At 53.6% G+C, this 26,518-nt stretch overlaps 1 protein-coding gene across 4 annotated transcripts in view; it reads right to left on the reverse strand.

Moving 5' to 3' along the window:
• The window catches only part of SLC39A11 (solute carrier family 39 member 11), a 64,041-nt gene that overhangs the window by 22,783 nt on the left and 14,740 nt on the right, over positions 1-26,518 (reverse strand). For all 4 annotated transcript variants that reach the window (XM_085077389.1, XM_085077386.1, XM_085077388.1 and 1 more), the window contains exons 5-6: positions 23,510-23,633; positions 7,098-7,268 (exon numbers count right to left, since the gene is read on the reverse strand). In XM_085077389.1, coding sequence (XP_084933515.1) covers positions 7,098-7,268; positions 23,510-23,633 — 295 coding nt within the window. The remainder of the gene's footprint in view (positions 1-7,097; positions 7,269-23,509; positions 23,634-26,518) is intronic.

Genomic DNA, 26,518 nt, shown 5'->3' on the forward strand with positions numbered 1-26,518 from the left:
CATTCCGGATGGATCTGAGCTCTGGCTCTGTCTCCATGGACTGCATCCCATCCCATCCCACCTCCCTCCTCCCCCTGGCAGCTCAGGGTCACCACGTCACAGCTCTGTGACCAGCAATCCCTGCTCGTCCCTGACGCATCCGCAGGCTCCCTCTGGAATTCTCCTGGAGCCACATCCCAGCTGGCCTTTCTCTCCAGAGCAGAACACACTGTGAAAAATTCATGGCTGTAAAAAATTCCATGGCTGTGCATCTCTCCATCCCTCTGAGCTGCTTCCAGGGTCAACACCCTGCTCCACTTCCCTTAAATCCCATGGAATTGCTGCCCCACCTGCTCCCTGCACCTTCCCTTACCTGCACCTTCCTCGGAACTCAAGCTGCATGGAAACCTTTTCCTCCTTTTCCTTGCTAAAAATAACACCTTCCAGTGGGAATGCAGGCTGCTCCAAGTGCCCAGGGCTAGCCAGGAATAGCCAGGGCAGCAGCACGAGTGGCAGGGGCAGGAGGAATGCTGGAATTCTGGGAAGAGGCATCACCCAGACGAGGCACTGACGAATGGGTGCAGCCCGAGTGGCTCCTGTTCTCACGCTCTGCCGAGCCCCAGTGGGTTCCCAAATACTCATTAAAGTCAACAATTGGAAAACAAACTCAATTTTAACATCCCCACGAAAAAAAAAAAAAAAACCCCATCGTTCCAAATGAACGTTGCCAGCCTCTAATGGATCTGGGGGAATATTCATATAAATAATCGGCGCTCTCCGTAATTGAGATGCAATCTCGCACTCACCGCCCTGCCCTCGGGAGGCCAGGCTGTCCCGGGAGGATGAATCCAATCAATTTTTGCTAATGACAAAGTAACCAGCCTGGAAATCACCTCCCCTTTCCCAGGAACTCCAATCTGCCGGCGCAGCATGGAATTTCTGCCATCCACAGCTCCCTCCCTCCCCTCGGGCATTCCGTCCTCAAATCCATCCTCAAACCTGCTGCCATCCCAGGGTCAGACCCATCTCAGCTCTGCCTGACCCTTGCAGGGCTGCTCTGAGGTTTGAAAAGCTGCAGCATGCAGGATATCCCAGCTGGGAAGCACCTGGAGCCAACCCCAAGGACACCACCATGGAGGGAGCTCCCCAGGGAGGTGTGACACGCTGTGGGTCAGGCAGAAGATCCTCATGGAGCTCCCTCCTCACTGCTGGGATGATTCCTTGTGGAATTCCTTCTGGTTTGGGTACTGATAACACCTGGAGGTCCTTGCACACCTGCAGCTCACTGCATCCCACACCTGCATCCCAAACTTGCATCCCAATGCATCCCTCACCTGCATCCCACTGCATCCCAAACCTGCATCCCAAACCTGCATCCCAAACCTGAATCCCACTGCATCCCACTGCATCCCTCACCTGCATCCCACTGCATCCCAAACCTGCATCCCACTGCATCCCAAACCTGCATCCCAAAACTGCATCCCAAACGTGCATCCCACTGAATCCCAAACCTGCATCCTGCTGCATCCCTCACCTGCATCCCACACCTGCATCCCACTGCATCCCACTGAATCCCAAACCTGCATCCTGCTGCATCTCAAACTTGCATCCACCTGAATCCTGCTGCATCCCTCACCTGCATCCCACTGCATCCCACTTGCATACACTGCATCTCAAACCTGCATCACACACCTGCATCCCACTGCATCCCACACCTGCGTCCCTCAGTGCCAGGAGCTGGATTTGGCACCCAGGCCAAGGGATGGGATTAACTCAGTGCCCACCACAACAGGGCATTGCCCCGAGGGGTGACAGAGCTGAGGTCCCACCAGGTTCCCCCTCCCAGCTCAGGGACTCAGCTCCCAGTTTGGAATGAGCTGCCTGAGGAGAAGCCTGCCAGCAGAGCCACAGCTCCCTGGTGACAGGGACACGAGCAGGGGACAGCACTGCAAAACCCTTCTATCCCACCAGTCCCAGTTTTCCCTTCTCCTGCCCTCATTCCAAGCATTGCTCAGAACCAAACCCACAGCTTTGGGGGTAAATCTCTCCCTCCTGGGCCAGCAGAGAAGGAGGATCCCCAAACTGCCACCAGTGCAGTGCCAAACCAAGGCTCAGCCTCTTGCTGCCACCTCCAAACTCAACCCCAAGGGGAAAAAACTTGGATGGTGTGACCTGCAGGTGCAGGAATCTTCCCCCCAGCCCAGAACAGCTTCCCAGAAGTCCCAGTCATCCTTCCCAGAGCTGTCACCACCTCCAAGTGTCTCCTTGTCACCTTTTGTCCCTCCTGCCCACAGTGCCACCTCCCACCCCTCCCTCCTCCCGCAGCAGCTCCATCTCCACGGCCAGAATTTGCTCTGCATTCAGCTCAGACGCTCTGCCCCACTCCTCCCTTCACTCCTGCTCATTAAAAATAAATAAATCCCAGCTCATTAGCAGCTCTCTGGCGCTGGGAGCTGGAGGGGAAGCCTCAGGTGGAGCCCTGTGAGGGCTGGGGGGCCAGCAGGGGACCTCAGTGTCACCTCACTCTGTGACCCAGAGGCTCTTTGCCATCCCTTCACTCCTTCCCAGAGCTCTCTGCTCGACACTGGAGGCAGAATCAGGGAGCAGAGCCGGAGGGTGGGGCTGAACCCAGAGAAGGGAGGTCTTTCCCTGCAGGAAGGCCAGGCTGGAGCAAAGGGATGAGCCCGGGATGGGTTCTGTGCCACCCAGCCCAGCCCTGCCCAGCACAGCACAAAAGAAAAGGAATTTCAGGTTTCCTTGGCAACGAAGCATCACCTCGTGCCTTTCCTGGAGGATGCTCCCAGGGGATGGGGCAGGTCTGGCAAGGTCCCTGCTGTCACCTGAGTGGATTTTGGGGATGAGGAACACACATTTCCCGACAGCCAGAGGGAAGCAAGGCAGGGAATTGTCACAAGCAGCACCTGCAACTCCTTCCCATGTCGCTGCCACCTCCTGGGGAGGGTCTGGGGCTCTGGCTGAGCCACCAAGGGTCCCAAAAAGATCCCTGGGAGTCCTCTGAGGGGCGGCTGAGGAAGAGTCTGGAGGCCCAGGAGTGGCTGAGGGAGCTGGGAAGTGGCTCAGCCTGGAGAGAAGGAGGATCAGGGGGAACTTTGTGGCTCTGCACAGCTCCTGGCAGGAAGGAGAGGCAGGATCTCCCAGGGAACAGGGACAGCATGGAGGGAATGGAATGAGTTCCCATTCTGGAGGTGTCCCAGCAAGGCCTGGATGTGGCACTCTGGGCTGGGGACAAGGTGGGGATCAGGGGAGGATCTCAGAGGTCTTTTCCAACCTCAGTGACTCTGGAATTCTGAGACCCCAGGGAGAGCCAAGGGCGTGAAGATGAGCAGAGCACAGCCTTGCTCCCCTCCTCGAGCACGAGGAGCTCCTCCACACTGGGGAGGTGCATTTTGGGAACCCCAAAATCAAGCAGCAGAGCCATCCCTGCCTGCACAGCCCTCCCTGAGCTCAGAGCCCTCGGGGAGCATCCCAGGAGCTTTCCCAGGATCTGATCCCAGTGCCCCCACCCTGCTGGGCTCTCCTCCCCTCCCAGGGCAGCACAAAGGGAAAGGCTGTTCAGCTCACACCTCGCTAATTGTTATTTGTGATACACCACTAACGTTTTAATTAATCTGAAGTCTTCGGCATAACAGCCACCCAAGGTACAAAGCTAAACCAGAATAAACAGGGCTTGATTAAATACATAATTAATGTTCCACTAAACCCGGCACACATGAATATTAATTAGCAGGAAGAGTCTGCAGTTTGGCATCTCCTGTCATTATCAATTTATCCTTTCCATTGGCATCCCCAGCTTTGGAACAAATTTCTCAACCTTTCCTCCACGGAGCACCAAGTGACTGTGGGAGGCTGGGCTGGGCTGGGGGTTCTGTTCTCTCTCCCCCCCAAAAAGAAATTAGAAATAAAGACAGAAGCACTGCCAGGACAGAGCCAGCTCAGCCCTAAAAGAGGTGGGAGATCCCGCCAGAGGAAGAGCAGGCTCTGGAGAGATCCCACGGAGCCCTTTCAGTGCTTCCTTAAGCACTTCTAAAGGATGATATTCCTTAGAAGAGCTTGGGGAAAAAAAAAGATGGAGAGTGGCTTTTTGCACAGGCAGCTCGTGATGGGACAAGAGGGAACAGTTTGAAAGTGGAAGAGGGAAGATTGGGATGAAATGTTAGGGAGGAATTGCTCCCTGGGAGGGTGGAGAGGCTCTGGGATGGAATTCCCAGAGAAGCTGTGGCTGTCCCTGGATCCCTGGAGGTGTCCAAGGGCAGCTTGGAGCAGCCTGGGACAGTGGAAGGTGGAACTCCTTCCCACCCAAACCCTTCCATGACTCCACGAGGAGCACAGAGGGATTTTCCCAGGCCTCAGAGCATCCCCAGCACCTCCCAGCTCAGCAGCTCAGCCCTCACCCCGCAGGAGTCTGCGCTAATTACGGTGTCAGGGCTGCTAATTGAGGGAGAAATCACCGTGTTTCCAAACCCTGCCTGCTCCAGGAAGCAGCAGCACCGCCGGGGGTTGTGCTGGGAAAGCAGAAGGAATTCAGAGCCCCAAATTGCTGCTCACCTGGCTTAATCACAGCCTGAATGGTTTATCCCCAGCCTGAATTATTCATTAGGGCCTGAGCAGTGCTGGCACCCTGTGGGAAGGGCTGTGGAGAACCAGGGGTTGAGTCCAACCTCTGTGATTGGGAACCTCTGGGTGACTTTGGAGAAACCCCCACGGACAGGGGGGATGGCCAGGGCTGTGCCATCAGTGAGTGGCCCCCGTGTCACCAGCTGGAAAGCCACAGGTCCAGTGGGGAGGAGCAGGAGGGGTTTTGGGGTCCCAGCTCAGCAGGGACAGAGCTGACCTGAGCCCCCAGCCCCACTCCCACACCTCTCTGGGGGGTGAAGCTTTCACATTGGATCTTTAAGAGAATTTCAAAGCCTCTGTCCCTGTCCAAAGGTGGCTTTGTGCTGCTGGAGGAGCAATGAAAGGGCAGCTCAGCACCTCAGGGCCATGGCAGCATCAACCTCCTGCCTCGGTGACACTTTGTTCCCTCCTCTCCACAACGTTCTCCTCGAGCTGGTGACAGACAGGAGTCCCCAGGCCAGGCAGGGAGATGGCTCTGCCCTCCCTGGCACCTCCTTGGAGGGATGAAATCCAATTACACTGCACTCAGTGCTGACATTTCCCCTTTTTCTGAGCGTGTGGCTCATTTAAAGCTCCTTCCTCGCCTTGCCTGCCAGGCACCTTCCAGCCCAAACACCACCTGGGGCTGAACTGCAGCACCCAAATCATCCACCTCGAATTAATTTTGAAAAAAAGGGCTGAGAAGAGAGCAACGTTTTGCTGCTGCTGCTGCCAAACTGGAGCAGGTGAATGCACAGAAACAGCTCGTGCTGTGATGCAGAGCAGAGCAGCAAATGATTAACCCACAGGTTCTTATCAGGATAACCAAACCCCAGGCAGCTGCTGCCCCAGGGGGAGACCAGCAGCACCCAAAGGTGCCAGAAGCAGCTGGAAGGAAGCAATTCCCACCCCAGCAGCAGCAGGAGGCTGGAAGGGCTGGTAGCTGTCCGGAGGAGGGAATGGCCACGCAGAACCAGGAGCTCCCTGAGTGTTCCCTTGGGTTTTGTCAATCCCAGGGAAACCCAGGAGCTGGGATTACACACCCACAAGGGAGCCTTCTCACCCAGGAAGATCATCCAGGGATGGAATTCAGGATGGATGTCCTGGCACTGGATAAAAGTCACTCTCGAAGTCACAAGGTGATGAGTGAGGGTTTGAGCCCAGCAGCTCCACATTGCCAAAATCCAACGGTGGGAATGCACAGCTCTTCCCAAATCATTCATCGTTTTTTCCCAAATTTACGGATTCAAGTTATGCAGAAAAGCCTTTCCCTGCCCTCCCTGCACCCATCCCAATCCAGCCTCCAACCTGAGCACAGACTGAGCAGAGAAGGGAGAAAGGAAAGCCAAGGGAAGGAGAGGAGGAGGAGGGAGGGGGGAAAACCATGAAAGAAACCCTGGAAAAGGTTGCCTTATTTTACTTTCAACACCCCCAAGAATTGCAAAGCAGCAAAACAGTCCTGAGCTGTCACCAATTGATCTCATCATGTGTTGATCACCTCTTTCAGCACCACAAAGCCCAGCCCGGCAGGACTCAGCCCTCCAGGAGCTGCAGCTCCGCAATTTCCCACCCATTGTCCAAATCCATGCCTCGGCTAAGGAAATAAACCCCAATTGCAGATTCTCCTGCAGAGACTCAGCACTCTGAAATGCATCTCGTGCTGTTCACAGACAGAAGGGAGGTTAAAGGGAGCAGAATTCGTTGCCTTCCCAGAATCACCTTTCTCGGGAATTACGATTTCCACCCACGGCTGGCACGAGCCAGGCTGCAGATGTTCCCTGCTCCAAAGGCTCCCCCAAGCCCCCTCCCCACCCTTGGGGGTTCTGCTGCCAAGACCTCACGTGGCTCAGACCCACGGGAGCTGGAACAGCACCCTGTCAGAGGGAGCCCACTCAGCGAGTGCCGGCTGGGAGGGAAACGGGGATGGGGAGGTGGGAGCTCTGTGGGATCTGCAAGGGATGGATGGATGGATGGATGGATGGATGGGGGATGGATGGATGGATGAAAGGATGGAGGAATGGATGGATGATGGATGGATGGATGGATGGATGGAGGAATGGATGGAAGATGGATGGGGGATGGATGGATGAAAGGATGGAGGAATGAATGGATGATGGATGGATAGATGGAAAGGGATGGATGGATGGATGATGGATGGATGGATGGATGGATGGATGGAGGAATGGATGGAGGGATGGATGGAGGGATGGATGGATGGATGGATGATGGATGGATGGATGGATGGATGATGGATGGAGGAATGGATGGAGGAATGGATGGAGGGATGGATGGAGGGATGGATAGACAGACAGATGGACAGATGGATGGATGATGGATGGAGGGATGGATGGAGGGATGGATGGAGGGATGAATGCATGCATGGACAGACAGATGGACAGATGGATGGATGGATGGATGATGGATGGAGGGATGGATGGATGATTGATGGATGGATGCATGTATGCATGGACAGACAGATGGATGGATGGATGGACAGGACTCACCTGGGATGTTGTGGATGGTTATAGCCAGGATCATCAGCATGATCCTCCTCCAGCTGCTGCTCCCAGCCGCAGGGGTTCCATCCCGGGGCACTGGGAATGCCGTGGGGCCGTCAGCCAGGGCTGTCCCTGCTCCCCTCCTCCTCTGGTAGGGCTCCCCGTTCTCAGCCTTGTCTGGGGGACAGAAAACACCACGGTCAGCCAGGCTGGGGACAGCTCCTGCCTCCCTTCCCAGGGGGAAAAGCAGAGAGAGGGAATAGCAGCAGCCAGAGCAGAGGTTCCCCACACTGCAGAGCCCAGGGAGAGCCAGGGAAAAGCCGAAGTTCCTCCTCCAGGGATTGCTCCTGATGCCACCCAGCTCACACCCAGCAAGGCTCTGGGACTGCTGAGGATGATGAGGACAACACTGAGTCCCTGAGTGAGACTTTGTCCCCATCCCAAAGCTGGCAGGGCTGCAGTTCCATTGCCTCTGCTGATGAAGGAAAACCCTCTCACATTTCCTTTGGATTTCACCCCTTTCCAGAACAGGATTCCCAAAGAGTCCTCAACAACACAGGGAATAAACACAAGGATTTAGGGTGTTCTCACAGAATCCCAGAATCACTTAAGCTGGAAAAGATCTCCAGAGCCCAGCCTGTGACCGATCCCCACCTCGTCCCCAGAGCACTGAGTGCCACATCCCATCGTTCCTCTGACACCTCCAGGGATGGTGACACTCCCTGAGCAGCCCCTTTCAATCCCTGACCACCCTTTCCATGAGGAAATTCCAACCTGGACTGTGGGACCAGGTTAAAGGCAAGAACTCCCCTGGGCCAGGTGGGTTCCCTGGTGTCACCTCCCCTGGGACAGGAGCATCCCTGGCTGTCCCCAGCACAGATCCCCTGTCCCCATCCAAGTCCCCATGTCTCTGCAAACACAGCCAGACAAACACTGTCCCTGTCAGCAGCCAGACGGAGCCAGCTGTCCCCGAGTGCCAGCCCAGGCGGTGACAGTTGGTGGCACAGCCCCAGCCTGCAGGGGACAGGAGAAACGTTTGGTTTGAAGCGAGACAAGGACAAACAGATCCCGAGGAGCAGCCTGGCCAAGGCACTGTGGGAATGCTGGCACGGAGACCCCTGGCAAAGGGGCAGCCAAGGCTGCAGGATGGAATTCCCTTCTCCAGGCTGGATTAATTTAATTGCCTGGCACGAGTTCTCTGCCCCACAAACAGCCTTGTCCTGAGCTGGCCCTGCCCAGGCCACCAGCACTGACCCACAGAGCCAGCAGGACATGGGTTTGGGGTCACCCCAATGCCTGGCTCCCTGTGGAGCTGCAGCCTGCAGGGAAGCCAGGCTGGTGTGGGGATGCAGAGGGGCAGGAATCCCTCTGGCATTTCCAGGGAGGAGGATGAAGGGATTTTGGGACATTCAGAGACATGAAGTTACCTTCAGAAGTGACAAAACCGCAGCACTTCTCCTTTTGGAGAAAATACCAAGTGTTCCAGGGTGGATTTTCATGGAATCCTGGAATGGTTTGGGTGGGAAGGGACCTCAAAGCTCATCCAGTGCCACCATCCCATGGGCAGGGACACCTTCCACTGCCCCAGGGTGCTCCAGCCTGGCCTTGGACACTTCCAGGGATCCACTGACAGCCACAGCTTCTCTGGGAATTCCATCCCTGGAATTCCATCCCAGCCCCTCTCCACCCTCACAGGGAAGAATTTCCTCCCAACATCCCATCTCATCCTCCTCTCTTTCAGTCTGAAGCCAATGAGCAAAAACAAAAGCCCAGCTCAGCTCTGTTGCTTCCCTGCCACCTCCTCAGGTGCTCAGCCCCAGCTCACTTCTATCAGCAACTTTGCTAATTGTTATTTTATATTTTATACATTATTTTTAATTATTCTGCTTATACTTAATTACTTCCCCATTGAGGGGGAAATAATGAAAAATTGCCTTTTCCAAGCATATCTGAAGCCCCTCCAAGGCCAGCAGTGAAAAAAGATGGTGGGGATACCACAGAGGTGAGGAAAACAGGGAAAAACTGTGGGAATCAAAAAGAATCAGTGCAGCTTTTCCAGAGAAAGCTCTGCATGTGGTTTGGCTGGACGGTTTGAACACCAAACTGCCTCTCCTCCACACGATCCCTGCATTAGCCAGGATTAACCAAAAACAGGGAGACAATCCCAGCATCGTTTTCCCCAGAGTGTCACACAGAGCCCGGCCAGGGGATGAGCTTCACTTCCAACTGCTGCTGGAAAAAGAGGATAAAGAAGCAAAGATAATTACAGGGTGGGGATGACAGCCCTGCCAGCACCGGGACAGCTCCCAGCCAGCACCATCCCCAGCTGGAAAACACCAGGCTGGGGGGAACAAAACCCTCATTAGGGCTGAGCACGGGCTTGGCTGGGAATCAGGAAAGCCTCAATGGCAAATTGGAGAGGAGATAAGAGCAGAACAAGGGGAGAATAGCTGACACCACAGCCCTGCCAAGGCAATTAGGTGGCGAATAACTCCGTGCCACAGACGGTCTTTTAAATCCTGTTCACAAAAAAAGTCCTTTAGATATTCCACTCGATTTGTCATTATTGAATTTCTGAGGAAAGCTGCGGGGCAAGGATTCTGCCAAAAGTTTAATTACATATGTGCAGCTTGCTGCATTTTTCATATCCTCTGCAGCCAGCGCTGGGGGGAAGATAAATGGCTTTGAGCGTGGCTTAAACTGCTGCTGGAGTGAAAAAAAAACAACTGGCTCCTTATCAGCACGTGGAATGGCTTTTTATTTTTGATTATTTCTTAATGAAAACTGTTTGCATTAGCCCTGAGCTCAGCTCTGGTGCACAAACAGAGCAGGGATCTGTTGACTCTGGGCTGCAAACTCCTCCTCCTGTGCTCCCTGAGCTCCCAAATCCCAGCCAGAGCCCAGGGAGATCTCCAGTTCCTCACCACCCCTGCTGCAGAGCCTTTCTCCTCCTCCTCCTCACTTAAACCTGGCTCTAACCTCTCCCAAGCCCTGAAGTTCAGAGTTCCAGGCTGCAGGGGTTGCTCCAATATTATCTGGAAAAGCTTGGAGTCTTCCCAGGTGGTTTGAAACTCGTTTTAATCCCAATTTCCCTGCAGAACCTCCTCCAGACAGTGGTTGGCATCCCCAGGCTCCTTCTCCAGCATCTCCTCTCTCCCTGCTGGAACAAACTCACTGAGGACAATCTGGAGCTTCCCTGGGCTGGAGATGCTGGAAGGAAAATCATTCCCAGCTCCAAACTCCTCCTCCTCCATCTTCCCCCCCTGGATTTCCCCATCCAGTCCTTCCAACAAGGCTCTGGAGCTGCCCAGGCAGGGAGGGATCTCCAGGGATTCTTCCTTCAGCTAAATTTCCAAGGGGTGATCTGTTTAGACCTGTCAGCTCAGGGAGAAGGGGAGGAGAGGCAGCGCCAAGCACGGCTGCACAACAGACTTATTAAAATCCAGAATTAACTGCTGGCTGTTTGTAAAAATCATTCTGTGCTGATGAACATGAGAAAGGCAGAAAAGCCTGAAATGCTCCTGCAGGGTTCTAATCCCAGCAGGGTGGCAGCTCGAAGCTCCAGGAGCACCTGGAGGGAGCAGCAGAGCAGCACAAAAGCTGCTGCCAAATCCCCCTTGGCTCCTCTGAGCCCCACAACACCTCCCACCCTTTTCCTTCCCATCACCTGCTCCTCTGCAGCTGGAAATCCAGGTTTTTGCTGTCCTAGGAAAAGCAGGAGAGAGGAAAAGCTCGGGCTGATGCTGGGGTGGGCAAGGGGACAAGGAACCATTTCCCAAAAAAAGGAGCTGACATCCCTTCCCGAGGAACACAGGAATTGTGCATGGAATTCTCACCCCGAAGAATAAATAATTTTTTTAAATAAATAAATAATAAATATAATAAATTCCGAGATAAATCAGGATCCCTTGGAAAATCTCTCTGATTCCCACAGGCTCTGCAGACAATCCCAGGGAACTTGGGCTCCACACACCCCCAGCAGCAGCCAAGCTCTGCTCCACAGCCCAGCACATCACCACCTTCCATTCCCTCAGCTTTCCCTTTTTTTTCAAAGCCTTTTCCCAAGATTTGGGGCTGAAGCCACCAGTGCCACTGCTCTCCAAGTCCCCACCAGGAACCAAAGCCACTCATCTCCTCCTCCTAAAAAACTTCCTCCCATCCTCGTTTTCCTCCTCCTTTCCCCCCTGCAGCAGGAATTGCAGGGAGCACAGAAGGTTCTGGATGCTCAAAGAGCAGATGGGTGCTGGGGAGCATCTGCTGCCAGCCAGGCAGGGCTGCTCTTCCCTCCCACCTCCAGGAGAGGTTTTAATTACTGCCGCTAATTAAGCACAGCACGTCTTAGGGGATAACTAAGCAGCCCCACAGACAGGTACAGGGAAAGCTGCATCCCTCAGGGATCCACACCTCTGTCAGGTCTGACAGCACAGATCCCGCTGGAGGTGGAAATAAAACTGCCAGGGGAATGCTGTTGTGGTGAGGAGTGAACCCCCAAAGCTGGGAAAATCCAGTTCCTGGGAAGTTGACACTCAGAGAACAAAAAATGCTGGAAAAGAGGCTCCGTGGAGCTGCCCAACTATGGTCAAAATAAGGATTTCTTTTTAAAAATAGCTTTTATTTACTGCTAGGAGAGCTCAGGGTGCTTGAGCAGGGAGCACAGGCTTCCCATGCTCCAGAGCCTGAGGATTCAGTGGGAATGGCACAGCCAGGGCACTGCTGTGCAGGTTGTGGGAGCTGGGAGCTGCCTGGAGGTTGGAGAAGGAGGGTGATGGAGCCCCAGGCACCAAACAGAGGGAGTTCAACACAAAAATTCCTCCTAAGTGTCACTTGGAGCACAAAACCCAAAGCCCAGTTCAAAAAAATCACTCAGAGCTTGACCCCCAAACCCTTTCTCAAACATCACCCAGAGCCTGACGCCAAAATTCAGCTTAAATATCAGCCTGAGCCTGACACCAAAATTCCAGCTCAAACATCAGCCTGAGCCTGACAACCAAATCCCACCCCAAACATCACTCCAGAAGCAATCCAGCCCCAAAAGAGCCCCAGAAGCTCCCAGTCTCCCCCAGAATTTCCCTAGCAAGGCACAGAACCTCCCAGCGAAGGAGCAAACCCAGTGACAGAGGTGACACAGCACAGGGGGACAGCACGTGGCACAGCTCGGGTGCTGCTGCTCCCTGGGGTGCCACAGGCTGGCAGAAGCAACACTAATTCCCAAACCCTCGCTGACCTCCCAGCTCTGTGTTTGAAGATTAACTCCCTGGGCAGAGCAGTGGCACCACGTCCCAAAGTCATTACATGCACCAGGTCCTGCTAAACAAACTAATTCCTGCTCACTTCCAAGAACTCCTGCAAGAGCTCCCAGCAGATGAAGTGCTGGGCTGAACCGTTTGATGCTGGGATTTTACACATCCTGGTGACTTTAATCACTTCATTTCCCAGCGCTGAGCCACGCTGGCTTCTGCCAGCCTTGGCAGGGAACAGCCTCTGATGGGAGAGAGATCAGGCATGGAGAATCTCCAAAGGGAGGCAGGAAAAGCCCTCGTTACCCACTGGAAAGGAAAGCTGGGATTTGATTTTATGTTGAGGAAGCAGGAAGCACCAGGTTGGGGTGGGAATGGTGGAGTTGGGGGGAGATGAGGTTGGTGCTGCTCCCCCTGAGCCTGGCAGAGCCTTTTCCTGAAATTCCCAAGGGATCCTGCCATTCCCAAGGGATCCATCCCAGCAGCCCCAGGAGCACCTGCACTCACCCCAGCTGTGCCTCCAACATCGCCCCAAACACAGGAATTAATTCATTTATTGCCACGTCATTCCTGCCTCAACTTCCCTCTGCCTTTCCCTCCTGCCTGCCTTTTTAAATTAGAGCTGAAAGCACAGAAACCCATGGAGCAGGAATTGAGGCTGGCACAGGCTCCAGGAGCAGCTCTCAGCCACACAGCCCAGATGTTGGAATTCCAGAGAACTCCCACTTGGGATTTTATCATCTCCAAGACACCAAAACCAGGCACAGGATGAGATTTCTCTCATCACTCAATTCTTCTCTCCACAATCTCTCTCATTCCTTCCCCCTGGCATTCCCACTAGCCAGAGCCACCTGCTGCTCCTTTCATTCCGAAAGATTTCAGCTGGAAAAACTCTCTTTGCACATGAATTAAATTAATAAAAGCATTAGACCCCAGAGGTTTAACTAGAGATGGAGGTGGTGCCTATAATTATGGAATTATTTGGGTGGAAAGGGACCTCAAAGCTCATCCAGTTCCACAGGGACACCTCCCACTGTCCCAGGTTGCTCCAAACCCCAATGTCCAGCCTGGCTTTGGACATTTCCAGGGATCCAGGAGCAGCCACAGCTTCCATCCAGGGCCTCCCCACCCTCACAGGCAGGAATTCCTCCCCAAAATCCCATCCATCCCTGCCCTCTGGCAGTTTAAAACTCTTCCCCTCTGCTCCTTGCAACCCAATTCCTAGACGGAATTCCTCCACTCACAGGCTGCCTTTGCTGCTCAGCAGCTTTCAGAGCTCTGGAATAAAACCACACCTGGAGTTCCCATCCTGATCCCCCAGCAGCACCAACTTCCCAGTCTGAGAACACACCTGGGAAAAGGGGACACTCTCAGAGGTGGCAAAATAAAATAAGGAATCGATTTTGGAGGAAAATAAATAAAGTGCTCCTCTGTTCTCAGCCTGTGGAGTTACAAAATCAATCCCAGCTCCCTCTGGAGGGACAAGCAGATTGGATTTTTGCCTGTTCTCCAGGAAAAAGCAAAGCAGCAGGCTGCTTTGGGGAGCACCATCCATCATCCACGGAGATGGGTGGGGCTGGGAGTGGGGTTGGGAGTGGGAATGGGATTGGGAGTGGGATTGGGAATGGGATACCCCAAAGGAATCACACACACAGCTCTCCCTTGATTCCTGGGAATAAATTCCAGCAGAACAACAGGACTTTCTGCACACAAAGCAGATTTCAAAGGGGTTGTGGGATGGGAAGAGACTGGGACAGCCTGGAGAGGAGATGATCCCAGGAGATGATCCCACCTCATCCCTCCCATGGACATTGAGAATCCCTGAATTCCCCCCCAGAGGGGCTGCATCCCAACAAATCCCATAGGAAGGAGAGCAGGAGATTCCCCATCTCCCTCCTCAGAGGAGCAGGAAAAACCTGCAGCAGGAAAACACCGCCAGGGAAGGAAATGGATCTGAAGAGAGCCCTGCTGGCTGAGCAGGAGACACTTCCCACATTCCTGACAGAATCCCAGCTTTATTCCACTCCGTGTTCAGCTCCCCCCAGCCCTGCTCAATGTTTCATGTTCCTATTTTAGGCTGTCCTTGGGATAAAAGCAGCGAAGCAAAGCCAGGGCTGGCAGTGACGTGGCCAAAGGGAGGATTCAGCTCTGCCTCCTCTGTGGGATTTTTTTCCTCCCATCGACTCTGATTTATGGATCTGGGATGAAAGGCTCCAGAATGAGAATTCCTGTCTCTGGATGAAGGAGAAAAAAGGGGCTCTGGCTCAGAAATCCAGGAGCACCAGGATTCCCTCACTGCCCAGCAGCATCCTCAGCACCAACCCCAAACCCCAGGGGCTGGAGGAGGGCAGCAAACACCACCCCAAAACCCACTCCTAAATCCCAGGATCTGCACCATCCCTGGAGTTAATGCCAGAAGGAGCTGGGTGCTTTTTTTCTCCTCAAAATCCAAAGCAAATGGATGTCCCTGAGGCCGGGGTGGGAATGCAGGGATGACTCAGCTGAGCAGGGTGGGAATTCAGCTGGGAAGCACACACGGAGAAATAAATCCTCCTCTTCCCATTTGCCTCGTGTGTTTCCATAAAGGATCATTCCAAACAGCCTTTAGCTGCCTTTCCATGGGAAGCACTCAGCATGCCAGCTGAAGGCATCTCTGACCCCTGCACGTGGGACATGGATGGGTTTGACAATCCCAAACCCAAACCAGGGGGAAAAAACTGAGAGGGAGGATGAGATTTGGGGTGTTTTCCAGGGATTTGGCACCCAGCAGGGATGCAGCTCCTTGAGCCACCTCCCTGCCCTCTGGGAAAGCTGCTGAAACCCACCTGGAAAACCCACCTGGTTGGGGGTGGAAGAGACTTTTAAACTCATCCAGTTCCACCCCACGGCCATCAGCAGGGAATTTTTCCCTATCCCAGGTTGCTCCAAGCCCCACTTCAAACAAAAATAATGCAATCCCACCCACTGCCTCTTCCCAAGATGGGCCAGCAGGGATTTCCCCCATTCCCACCCTGGAGAGGGATGGAAAGAACCAACCAACCACTTCCCTGGTTCATCTGAAATCCCAGCATCTCTTGTCGATGCCACGAATTCCCTCCGAGCTCCCGGGAGCAGGGAAAGCACCAGGGCTCAGCCCCTCCTTCAAAGGCAAGCGACGCCCCTTGGCAGCCAAAGAAACAAATCAGCCCCGTTTTAATTACACTTAATTGGGAATTCAGCGCTGCCTCATCCCGACTTTCAGCAGCTCGCACCATCTGCTGTCACAGATCCATCCCAGGCCTTTGAAGGGAAGCAATCCCAGCTTGGCTGCCTCTCTCCAGATGCCCCTGGGGTTGGAGTTTTTTATTGCTGAGCATCCCCCGGGAGGGCAGGGCTGGGGGGAGCTCTGTGCTGCCAGAGGAGCCCCAGATGGGCAGGGATTGCTCAGCCCTGGGCTCGGCAGATAACACAGGTTGGGAGAACAGAGAGCTTTGGCTGGAGCTGCCAGCGGTCCAGATGAGACAGCAGCAGGTCTTGGGGAAATCAAAATAAAAATCAAAGTCCTTTTATTCTGTGGAGCCCAAGGAGCTGAGAGAAATGCTGCTGTCACATCGCCCTGCAGGCAGCCTGAGGCCACTGGTGCCATGGCCAGGTGATGGGGACACTCAGGGGACACTCAGGGGACACACTCCCAGCACAGCAGCCCTCCTGCTTGCCCGGCCTGCTAAAAAACCATCTTGGAAAAGCCCAGTTGGAGATCTCAGCTGCTGTGCTGCAGCTATTCCTCATCCCAACCCAAACCTGCATCCTCCAAAGGGAGCACAGCTCCACTCCCCTGCATCCTGCCCCATCCAGCAGCAGCCTGGCCCTGTGCCATTCCCATCCTCAAGCATTAAATCCTGGGAGGTTTTCCTGGGAGAAAACCACCAGGAGCCCCCCAAAAACCCCACTCAGGTGGGTTGGATGGTGCCTTTCAGTCCCTCTGTTGGGCTGAAATCAAACCTCATTTCTGGCTGGGCTGGGCAGGATGTCTGAGCAGCTCAGGCGTTCCACAGGCTCAGCTGGGGAGCAAAAACTCATTTCAGGAGGCAGAGAGATCCTCTCTAATTGGGGTAATTTATCCAACACCTCTCCTGGTGGCTGCACGAGCTGGGATTTGATGCAGGGATGTGCCACACTGAATTAAAGAGGAGTTTCAGTGCAATCCTCCCAATCCCACTGATTTCAAGAGCAATTAGAGCACAAATCCATGAGCCCCACTGAATTAAAGAGCAATTTCAGTGGAAACTCTCCAACCCCACTAAATGAAAGAATTTCAATGCAATCCCCCCACCCCACTGAATTAAAGAACAATTTCAATGCAATCCCTCCAACCCCACTGAATTAAAGAGGAATTTTAGTGCAAACTCCCCAACCCTACTGAATTAAAGAATTTCAGTGCAAACCCCCCAACTCCACTAAATTAAAGAATTCCAGTGCAATCCCCCAACCCCACTGATCTAAAGAGCAATCAGAGCACAAATCCATGAGCCCCACTGAATTAAAGAACAATTAGGCTCCAAACCCCCCCAGCCCCAGTGAATTAAGGAGCAATTATGGTGCAAACCCCCCCCAGCCCCACTGATTTAAAGGACAATTATAATCCAAACGTGGCTTTTAGCTCAGCAATCAATACTTGTATCTGGGAGAGCTTCCTGGTGGCAGGGGGGAGGAACAAAACCATTGATTTTTTTAGGGAAAAGGCATATTCCATCATCCTGTGCCATATACCACTTGCTAGGGCATCAAAGAGCAGCCTGGACATCAACAACCTTCTGAGGCCACTGGAAATGTGCTGGAATTGAAATCAGATGGGAAATCCCAGCCCAAATCACATCAGAGATCAGGGAAAATGAAGCTGGAAAATGTTCCCAGCTCCCAGCGAGGCTGAGCTCTGCCCCAGCAGCTCCCCAGGCCCTGGGACACAGCTCTGCCCCAAACTGGAGCTCAGCTGGGCTGGGAGAGCCAAACCAGCTGGGAGGTGTCGCCCCAAATGGCAACCAAGGTGGGAATTTGTCCGTTTTCCCAGGGCTGAGGGCAATTTATCCGTTTTTGCAGCTCCACGAAGGGCCCAGGGGTGCCAGAGGGTGCTGCCAGCTCCAGCAGCTCAGCAGCCCTTCGTGCAGCCCTGCAGAGACAGGATTTTTAGGGGATAAAAGCACAGCCCAAGGTGTACCCCAAAGCCATCCCTGCACCCCAAGAGCAGCTGAGGAGGTTTGGGGTTGCCCAGAGCTGAGGAAGCAGAAACAGGGACAGGATGATCCCAAACCACCAGCAGGCACAGGGTGAGGAGTCAAAATCCCAAAGCAGCACAGGTTTTTATGGCCCTAAACACACCCCTTGGTGTGACAGTGCCAGGAAGGAAAGAGGTCACCTGCAAAGGGACCAGAACCAGGCAGACAATTGCTCTATTTCTATACAAATATTTATATTTCTGTCTCCAGGATGTGCTCAAACTGCTCCTCACAGACCCACTGAGCCCACTGCAGTGCCCCACAGTCCCTTTTGGGATTGCTCCCATCCCACTTCTCACCCCACAGCCCTGAATCCAGGGACCACCTGCACTGGCACAGCTGGGCTATGGCTTTTCCCACACCTCACCACGTCTGTTTAGCTGGAATTTTGGGAACAGCCCTTTTCCCAGCTGTAGTTTCCCCCCAGAGCAGTGCTGCTGCTCTCCCCACACTTCACAGCTCCTGATTCTCCCTCCATCCCTCCAGAGCCTCCTTAGGGTGGCTGCAAATCATTCCCATCCCCATCCAGCTGAGGAACCATCTCCAGAAAATAAATTAATCCCCCTGCTTGCTGAATGGAGCCCAACCAAGCTCCACACCAGGGGCTGGAGCAAAGCTGGTTTGGTTTAATAAACCTTGAAATTCCAGTGCAGCTGCACTGAAGTGAAATTTCTCCCGAGGTTTGCTTGTGCTAATCCTCTCCCAGCCTCTGGGATGGGGCTGAGCCAGGATTCCAGCCCTCCAGCTGCTGTGGGAAGGCAAAGGGTGGCTGCAGACACATCCCTGGGGAGGTTCCTCCCCCTGAACACCTCAAATCCAGAGGGGTTTCTGCAGGGCTGATGGCAACACCACCCCCTGCCTGTCCCTGCCACCACTTGGGGACCCCAAAGCATCACCCAGGAGCTCCAGGGATGGAGAGGAGCTCCTGAGGAATTTATGTCATCCAGCTGCAGGGTTAAACAGATAGAACAGACTGGGAGGTACAGCCATAGGGAATTAAAGCTCCATGATAACACAGTTCAGGCTCTGTTTGGGAAAAGGCTCTGAAAGGCCACAAGCACCACAAAAACCCTCCCTGCAGCTCCCACAGCCTCCCTGGCACATCACTCAGCAGAGCTTCATAAAGCTCCTGGATCAACAGATCCCTCTGGAATGAAGGATTCCACCCCCAGATTCCACCCCCAGATCCCTTGGGCACAGCCCAGGTCACCAGGCTCTCCCCTGGAAGGCCAGAAGTTGGAATTTCCCGTTAGGAATCCCAACACCTCAGATCCAGAACAACCTGCTCTGGGTGGTTTATTCACTGCAGGCTGGGGAACAAATCCAAGGAAAAAAGGGAGATTTTTCCACCCACCTGCGACAACACCCAAAAGCAAAGGGCAGCAAACACCAGGCTGCTCTCAGCCCTGGAAAAAAATCAAAATTCCTGATCTCAGGAGCACAGCAGTGACTGGAATGATGGGGGGAACAGACCTCTGAGGGAAGCAGGCATTTCCTCCCTTCAGCAGGAATGATGTGCTCCCATTTCATTTATTTCTTTGCAGCTCTGGGCACATAAATCCATGTTCAGGCTGGACTATAAAAGCCAAGCACGGAACCCAGGCTGGCAGGGATGGTCAATAACCATTTGAAACGCTTCAGAAAGGGGCAGTTAGGATGTTTTTTAATCAATACAGACACTGCCACGGGCGTTTATTACCCAGGCTGCCTCTGAGGCTCCCAGGTGAATTGATGGCTGGTGAAAGCAGCAGTTTTGAGCATCAAGCACGGTGTCAAAGTTATTACAGGCAGAGCTGGGATCACGGAAAACTTAAAAACCATCCCGTTTTAAAGAAGAAGTTTCGTGTTATATAAGTTTCGAGGGCTTAATGAACCTTTTGGATGCACACAGGAGGTTCTGGCTGAATGACCCTGATCAGACCTGAGGGTTTCATGGCTGGAGAGGTTGGATCCATCATTTCTCCCTCTGCTTCTGCTCAGGGAGGGAGGAAATGAGGAGAAAATGCACAGGAAACTGGCCATGATCCCTGTGGTGGGAGCTGGGCATTGCTGAGACAAGGCTGGGCTCCCTGAAACCAGGTGGAAAAAACAGGATTTTTTTCATCTGTAAGGACAAAAAAAAAGGTGTGCTGCCTCAAGGATCAGTGGCAAGGCCAACACTCAGCTCCTGCTCTCTGCTTCTGTTGCCTCCCAAGGGGTTTTGCCTCCTCTCATCTCCCCAGCTCCTTCCCTCACACTTCAGTGCACTGATACACAGAGATATTCCCTGAGCAGCTTCTGCTTGCCCTGCTGGGCAGCCCCTCTGGCAGCCCTGGTGCAGGGAAACTTCCTTTGGAGGGGAGAAATATGGCAAAAATTTGGGGGAAATGAGCTTAGGAAGGGGCTGATGTCACCAATGTCCCCAACCCAGCCCACCCTGCTCCAGGGCTTCCCCAGCCAAATCCCCACCTGAAGCTCAGGTTTGATGCAGCAGCTCCAATTAAAGGGGAAAATAAATACAATTTCTGTGCAATGAGGTTTCTCTGTGGTGCCCCCAGACCTCCTGGCTCGTTGAAGCAACAAGTTTAACAGAATTTCATTTCTTACAGACCCTGCTGAAACCACAGGGCTCTTTTCCCAGCTGGATTTCCTCCCTGAGCAGCCAGGCAGGGATGCCAGGGTGCCATTCCATAAATCCCACTGCAGCAAAAGCCACCTGAGTCACTACAGCAGGCTCTGATTCCCTTCAGTGACATCAGTGACTTCCAACCCCTGCAGCCAGGAGCACAACAGGATCAGGGAATGGACTGGGAAAGGACATTAAAGATGATCCAGTGCCACCATCCCATGGCAGGGACACCTTCCCCTAGCCCAGGCTATTCCAAACTGGACTTGGACACTTCCAGGGATGCAGGGGCAGCCAGAGACTCTCTGGGAATTCCATTCCAGGGCCTCACCTCCTTCACAGGGAGGAATTTCTCCCTAACATCAATCCCAACCCACTCGCTGTCAGGCTGTTCCTCCCTGTCCTGCCACTCCACACTCCTGGAAAATCTCTCCAGGAGACACAAACCCCTGGCTCTGGGCTGGATGAGGAGCAGCAGAGATGCTGCTGCTTCTCCAGGTGCTTCCTTAGACATTTCTCTGGAGTTTTATCAGCAGCCAGAGCAGGAATTCCAGAGCAGGAATTCCCACTGCCCTTCCCTCCCTGGGGCTGGAGCTGTGCCTGAGCACCACAGGGGTGTTTGGGGTTGGATCCAGCAGCTTCCCACCCACATTTCCATGCCCTCCAGCGCCCCAGCACCTTCCCAGAGCTCTGCCAGCTGCGAAGGAGCAGCGAGGACGTTGCAGGGGAGAGGAGGAGGCTGCTGGGAACAGCATCTCCCACTCGGCTGGGGAATGGCAGCGGCTGAATCAGCGGCAGCAGGACCTCAGCTGTTCCATAGCCAGCTGCCGTGAGTCACAGCTCGGGTTTCCAGGTGCCCTGCCGCCTGCAAAGCCTTTCTGGGAACTGCCCCAGAACAGCCCGGCGGGGTCAGGCGTGGCTGCAGCACCGAGGTGACCTCGTCCCGGCAGTTTCCTCTGGATGGAACACCTGGAGAAGGCAGCAGGATTTGTGCCGAGCCCTGGGGGAGCAGGGCAGGGAGGGGACAGCTCAGCCAGTCCCCCTCTGGGAGCCCCGAGGGCTCCAGCAGCACCCCCAGGACAGAACAAACCCCCTCAGCCTCACCCCCACCTGCCCCAAAGCACGGAAATACAACTTACAGCCCTTCCTGGAGCTATCACAGCCAAGGCTGGATTCTCTTTGCTCGGAGTAATTAAAGCCTGGTGATTATCCCACTCATCAAGCACCGAGTCTAGACAGATTTTTCCATCCAATTCAGGGCGAATCCACCCATCCTCCATTCCCCAGGGATGCACACACCTCACTCCAGGCACCCACGAGGCACAGCCAGCTTTTGGCAGCTCCCAGAAAGTCTCATTTCTCTCCAGGACAGGCTGGAGCACGAGGGAGCAGAGCCTCAGCCCTGGAGGGAGAGAGACTCCAGCCTTTTCCAGGTGGTTCCTCTCTCCCAGCAAACACAAGTGATGGAAAACCAAAGGATTTGAGACCATGGGGAAGGACAGTGATGGAAAGTTTGGGTTGGGAGGGAGATAAAGCTCATCCCATTCCACCCCTGCCATGGGACACCTTCCACTGGTGCTCCAAAATGCTGCCGATTGAGGAGGAAAAAAAAGCAAAATGAGGCTTTTTCTCCCACCTTTCCTCCACCTCCCTTTCCCCAGGTCTGAAGGAACCTCCTGGCTGCTGAGAGCACCCAGAATCCCAGCTCTGAGTGTGACCACACTGCTCCTGCTCCCAAAACCTCGCTAAAAATGCCTTTTCAGCTCCTCAGCGAGACTCAGACACACAGGGAGAGCCCTGGAGAGACGCAGATTTCCACATTTCCCATCCATCCCCAGGCACTGGAGACAACTGGCAGAACGAGGCAGCAGCTGCTTTGGGATTTTCCTTTGTTTTCACAGCTTTAGCGATTTAAAAAGTTGTAAATATGAAGGAAGGGTCAATGATTCAACAGTGATTAAGCCTGAAATATTCCACTTAGTACCCATTAGGCTTTGAAAACACCCATTATGTTCCCAGAGAGTTCCCCAGAGCCCAGGCAAGCACTACCCAGCTCTGGGGAAAGCAGCTTTCTTGGAAGGCTGGAGGGATCTTGTGAAAATACCGAGTTTATTTCGGCAGAAAGAAAAGGGAAAAAAAAGAAAGAAAAAGACAATAAAAGCATTAATGTATTGTAGGTTCTTAATACCATTTCCCCAGAGAGAGGAAAAAAAAAAACCAACAACCAAGTCGAATGGAAATTTTCTATTCCCAAAACCATTTGCACTGTTATTGTCTGCAGCTCAAAGGAGATGGAAACATGAAAACCTCAGCAGCTCGAGCTGCTGAGAACTGCAGGGCTGAGCATAAGAACAATTTTATTCTTCCTTCCCCTCGAAGAATAAAATTAAACTGCACCTGAGATGGGAAGTTTCCCATCCTGACCAAAAGACCAAACCCCCTGCAGCTGCCTGGGGGATTTGGAGGATGCAAAGCTCCTCGCATGGAGCACAGAACATCCTCCCATCCCTCTGGAAAACCCCGAGCTGCTGTTCCAAACGCTGTGGATTCGCAGCGCTTTAGGAAACGTGTAATTAAGCAGTGTGGTTCAATCAGAGAGGCTGATTTAGGAGAGGAGCAGAGCTATTCCCTGCAAAAAGGATCATTCCTCCAAATCAATCTGCTCCCAACTGCTCTTGTAATGTTTCAAACCACGATTTCAGCTGCTCTCCAAGCGAATAATCAGAGGAGAAATAACATTAATTTGCTAAATGACATTTTCTTTGTCTCCTGGAAAGCTGCTGTGGAGTGGAGGAAGAGCCAGTTCTGCTGTCTCAGGGGAGGTGTTCCCACCAGCCACCCCAAACACTGGGGAATCCCACAGAGGTGCCCGAAATTCCTCCTTTAAAATCCGTTTAGGGAGGAAAGAGCTGCCAGCAGGACCTTGTGTTCCACCCTCTGGCAATTGGATTAACCTCTGGAACGAGGAGGGACAGCCAGAGCCCAGGAGGGGCAGAGCTGGGCAGGGTCAGAGGAGCCCACGCTGGGAATAACCCCAGAGGAGGAGAGGATTTCACTGCCCCAGCAGAGCAGAGAGCTGCTGATCAATAATTCATGGCCCAGACAGTGCAAGTGGCTTTGAGAGCTGCAGGAGAAGCTGAGGGAGTGATTTGTGCAATAAGAAGCAGCAGAGGAAAGGGAAGGGAAGGAGCTCTTGGCATGTGTGTGGGAAAACCCCTGGAATTTCAATCCCATCACAGCCAGCCCTGGTGGCCCAGGGGGCTTTTTGGGCACTCTGGGGTTGGTATATGGCAGGATGCTTGCCTGGATGGATTCCAGCTCTACCTATCCGGATGGACAGCTCGCTGCTGGCAGCCCAGCCTGGATCCTGATCCTCCTCCTGCTTCTCCTTCCCGGCTCTCTGCTCACAGCTCAGCGCCAGGGCGGCGTGGGAAGGGCCAGTGAACCCCTGCAAGGCAACACAGACACGTCAGGACACCCCAGAGCTGCCCCCCAGCCTCCTCCCAGCCCTGTCCTCTGGCACCCAGGGGATTGGGATGGATTGGGATGGATTGTGGGGTCACAGCAGCTTCTCACCGCTGCGCCAAGATGGGTTGTTTGGGCTTGAAAGGGATTTTAATGACCATCCAGTGCCACCCTGCCATGGGCAGGGACACTTTCCACTGTCCCTGGCTGCTCCAAGCCCTGTCCAGCCTGGCTTTGGAAACTTGCAGGGATCCAGGGGCTTCTCTGGACATCCTGTGACAGGACCTCACCACCCTCACAGGTAGGAATTCCCTCTCTGTGCCCTGTCACTACAGTTCCTGATAAAAAGGAATCCAGGTCTGTGTTTCTGGTTGTTTTCACAGTCCTCAAACCCACCCGGAGCTCCAAAACCAGGAGGAAATGTGGGATTAGAGGCACAAGAGCACAGCTGGGAGAAGGGAACGAGCCCCACGGTGGAGATTTGTCACCCAGTGTCACCAGCTCTGCGTGGGGAGCAGCACCCCAAGTCCCCTTCTCCTCCCAGGGCTGGGAATCTGCTCCAGGAGGGATGTGCAGGCTGGGATCACCTGGGATCACCCCAGGAAAAGGGATCCAGCTGTTGGATGGATGGATGGCAGCAGAACAGCCCCCCAGCCAGGCCAGGAACAGGAGCTGGGGGTTCACAGCAAACCCAAAGAAAGGTTAAAGATGAATAACCCAATTGTCTCCTCTGCCCTCATTTGCATAATGAGTTGAGCAGGGCTATTAATACTAATCACATCCTGCAGGTCAGCCAGGGAGATCTCACCTGCATGAACCCAGCAGGGAGCTGGGATTCAACCCCTGGGGGAGATGGCAGAGCCTCCCCTCCCTCCCTCCCTCCCTGGGATCACCAGCACGGCTGGGAGAGCTGGCAGGGATGGAGGAACAAGGGAGAGGGGAATGTCACTGGGGTAAGGAATGAAGGGATTGGGAGCTCAGGGGTTTATCCTGCTGCTGGAACTTCTGCATCCCTAAACAAGGAGGGAGTCATGGAATCATAGCACAGAATCCTGGAATGTTCTGGTCCCCAAGCAAGGAGGGAGTCATGGAAAAATATCACAAAATCCTGCAATGCTTTGGGTTGGAAGGACCTTAAAGCTCATCCCATTCCACCCTGCCATCCCAGGGACACCTTCCACCATCCCAGGGTGCTCCAGCCCAGCCTTGCACACTTCCAGGATCCAGGGGCAGCCCCAGGAATTCCATCCCAGCCCTTCCCCACTTCCCCAGGGAAGGATTTCTCCCCAGGATCCCATCCATCCCTACCCTCTGTGTCTAACCCACTCCCTCCATCCCTCTCCAAAGCCTCTCTCCACCTTCCTCACCCACATTTTCACCCCACAAAAGGCAGCAGCATCCAAAAAAACCACCAAAACCCTTCAAATCAATCCCCACAAAGCTGCACCGAGACGGAGGCAAAGCCAGAGCTATCTCCATGGATTTGGCACGGCCGGGGACAATTTGGGACAATATTGGTGACCTTCAGGAAAGCACACGGTTGATCCCAGCTGAGATTGCTGTGAGTCATCCCAGCCCGGGCCCTGCAGGAGGCCCTTAATTGGAATGTGTCAGTGGGTTCAAAAACATCGGGAAGAGGAGAGGAAAGGCGAGTGGCGTTAATTAGTTGGTGGCAGTAATTAGCGGCGGCAGAAATAACCACGGGGGTTGATGGTTGCAGCGAGCGAGAGGCAGGCAGAGATTTGGACAGGAAGAACTTGGAGGAGAACTATTCTGGGAGGTGGGAGTTCCCACTGCACCAGTCTGCTCGTGGCATGAAAATGGAGAAATTGTGGGATTGGCCTGCATGGAAAAGAAAATGAGGGGGGAAAAGTGGCCTTTATAGAGGAAAAAAGTATCCTTTTTGATAAATAAATGGGTATTCTTTGAGATTTATTTGTTTCAAAGGTAATCTGTTAGGCAAAGCAAGGATTTGGGATCACATCCCCCTTTCCCAAGATTTTAATGGATCTGAAGCCAATTTTAAAAAGAATTGCAGAGTGAGTGACTCCTCTGAGAAATAATCTGCTCTCCTCCAGCTGACCCAAGGAGGAGAATAAATCCATAAAAAATAGAGATGGATTGAGAGTGATGTGGTGAGATCCCTCAGTCCCAAAGCCAGAGGTGCTGCTTGTCCAGGAAGATCAGGGATGATGCTCCTCCTGGGCCAGATTTTAACCCAGCAAATGCCCTGGGAAAAGCTCCCCAAAACCCCAGGAAAACTGCTGCTGGCACCCAGGGAATGAGGCAGGAGGGGCCACAGGCAATTCCCAATCTCCTTGGGAAATCTGGGATGTTTCCTCCCAAAGGAAGTCACTTTGATAACCTCTGCCATGACAAAAACCAAAAGCACAGGAATGTTTTCCCCTCTCCTTCTGCCATGGAAAAAAACCAAACAACTCCTTCAACAAACAACCCCATCTCTGCACCATCAGGAGTTTCCTGCCACCAACCTCCTTCCCGGCAGGAATCCTGGAAAAACCTCATCCACAACCAGCAAATTCACCTTTCAATGCAATCATTGCTCCAAGTGGGGAATTTGAACCCTCAACTGCTGCCCAGCAAAACCAGTCAGGCTGTAAATCCACTCCCAGCTGTTTGCTGGGAGGGGATTTTCCTCTTCCACAGCCACAGCCAGACCTTGAGGGGTGTTTTCCTCAGGGATATTAATTTTTCCTGATTTCCCACACACCCCCAGCACCCGCAGCAGAGGTTGCAGTCATCCCCACAAGGTGAGATTTTCACGCTTTGCAGTGAACCTTGCAGCCTTGCAGGATGAACAGGAGCTGCTCCTGCTGATCAAACCCTGACACCGACCTGTTCCACCTC

The sequence above is a fragment of the Lichenostomus cassidix genome, chromosome 18 (assembly GCF_008360975.1).
Source record: "Lichenostomus cassidix isolate B80296 chromosome 18, HeHo_3.0, whole genome shotgun sequence".
NCBI lineage: Eukaryota > Metazoa > Chordata > Aves > Passeriformes > Meliphagidae > Lichenostomus > Lichenostomus cassidix.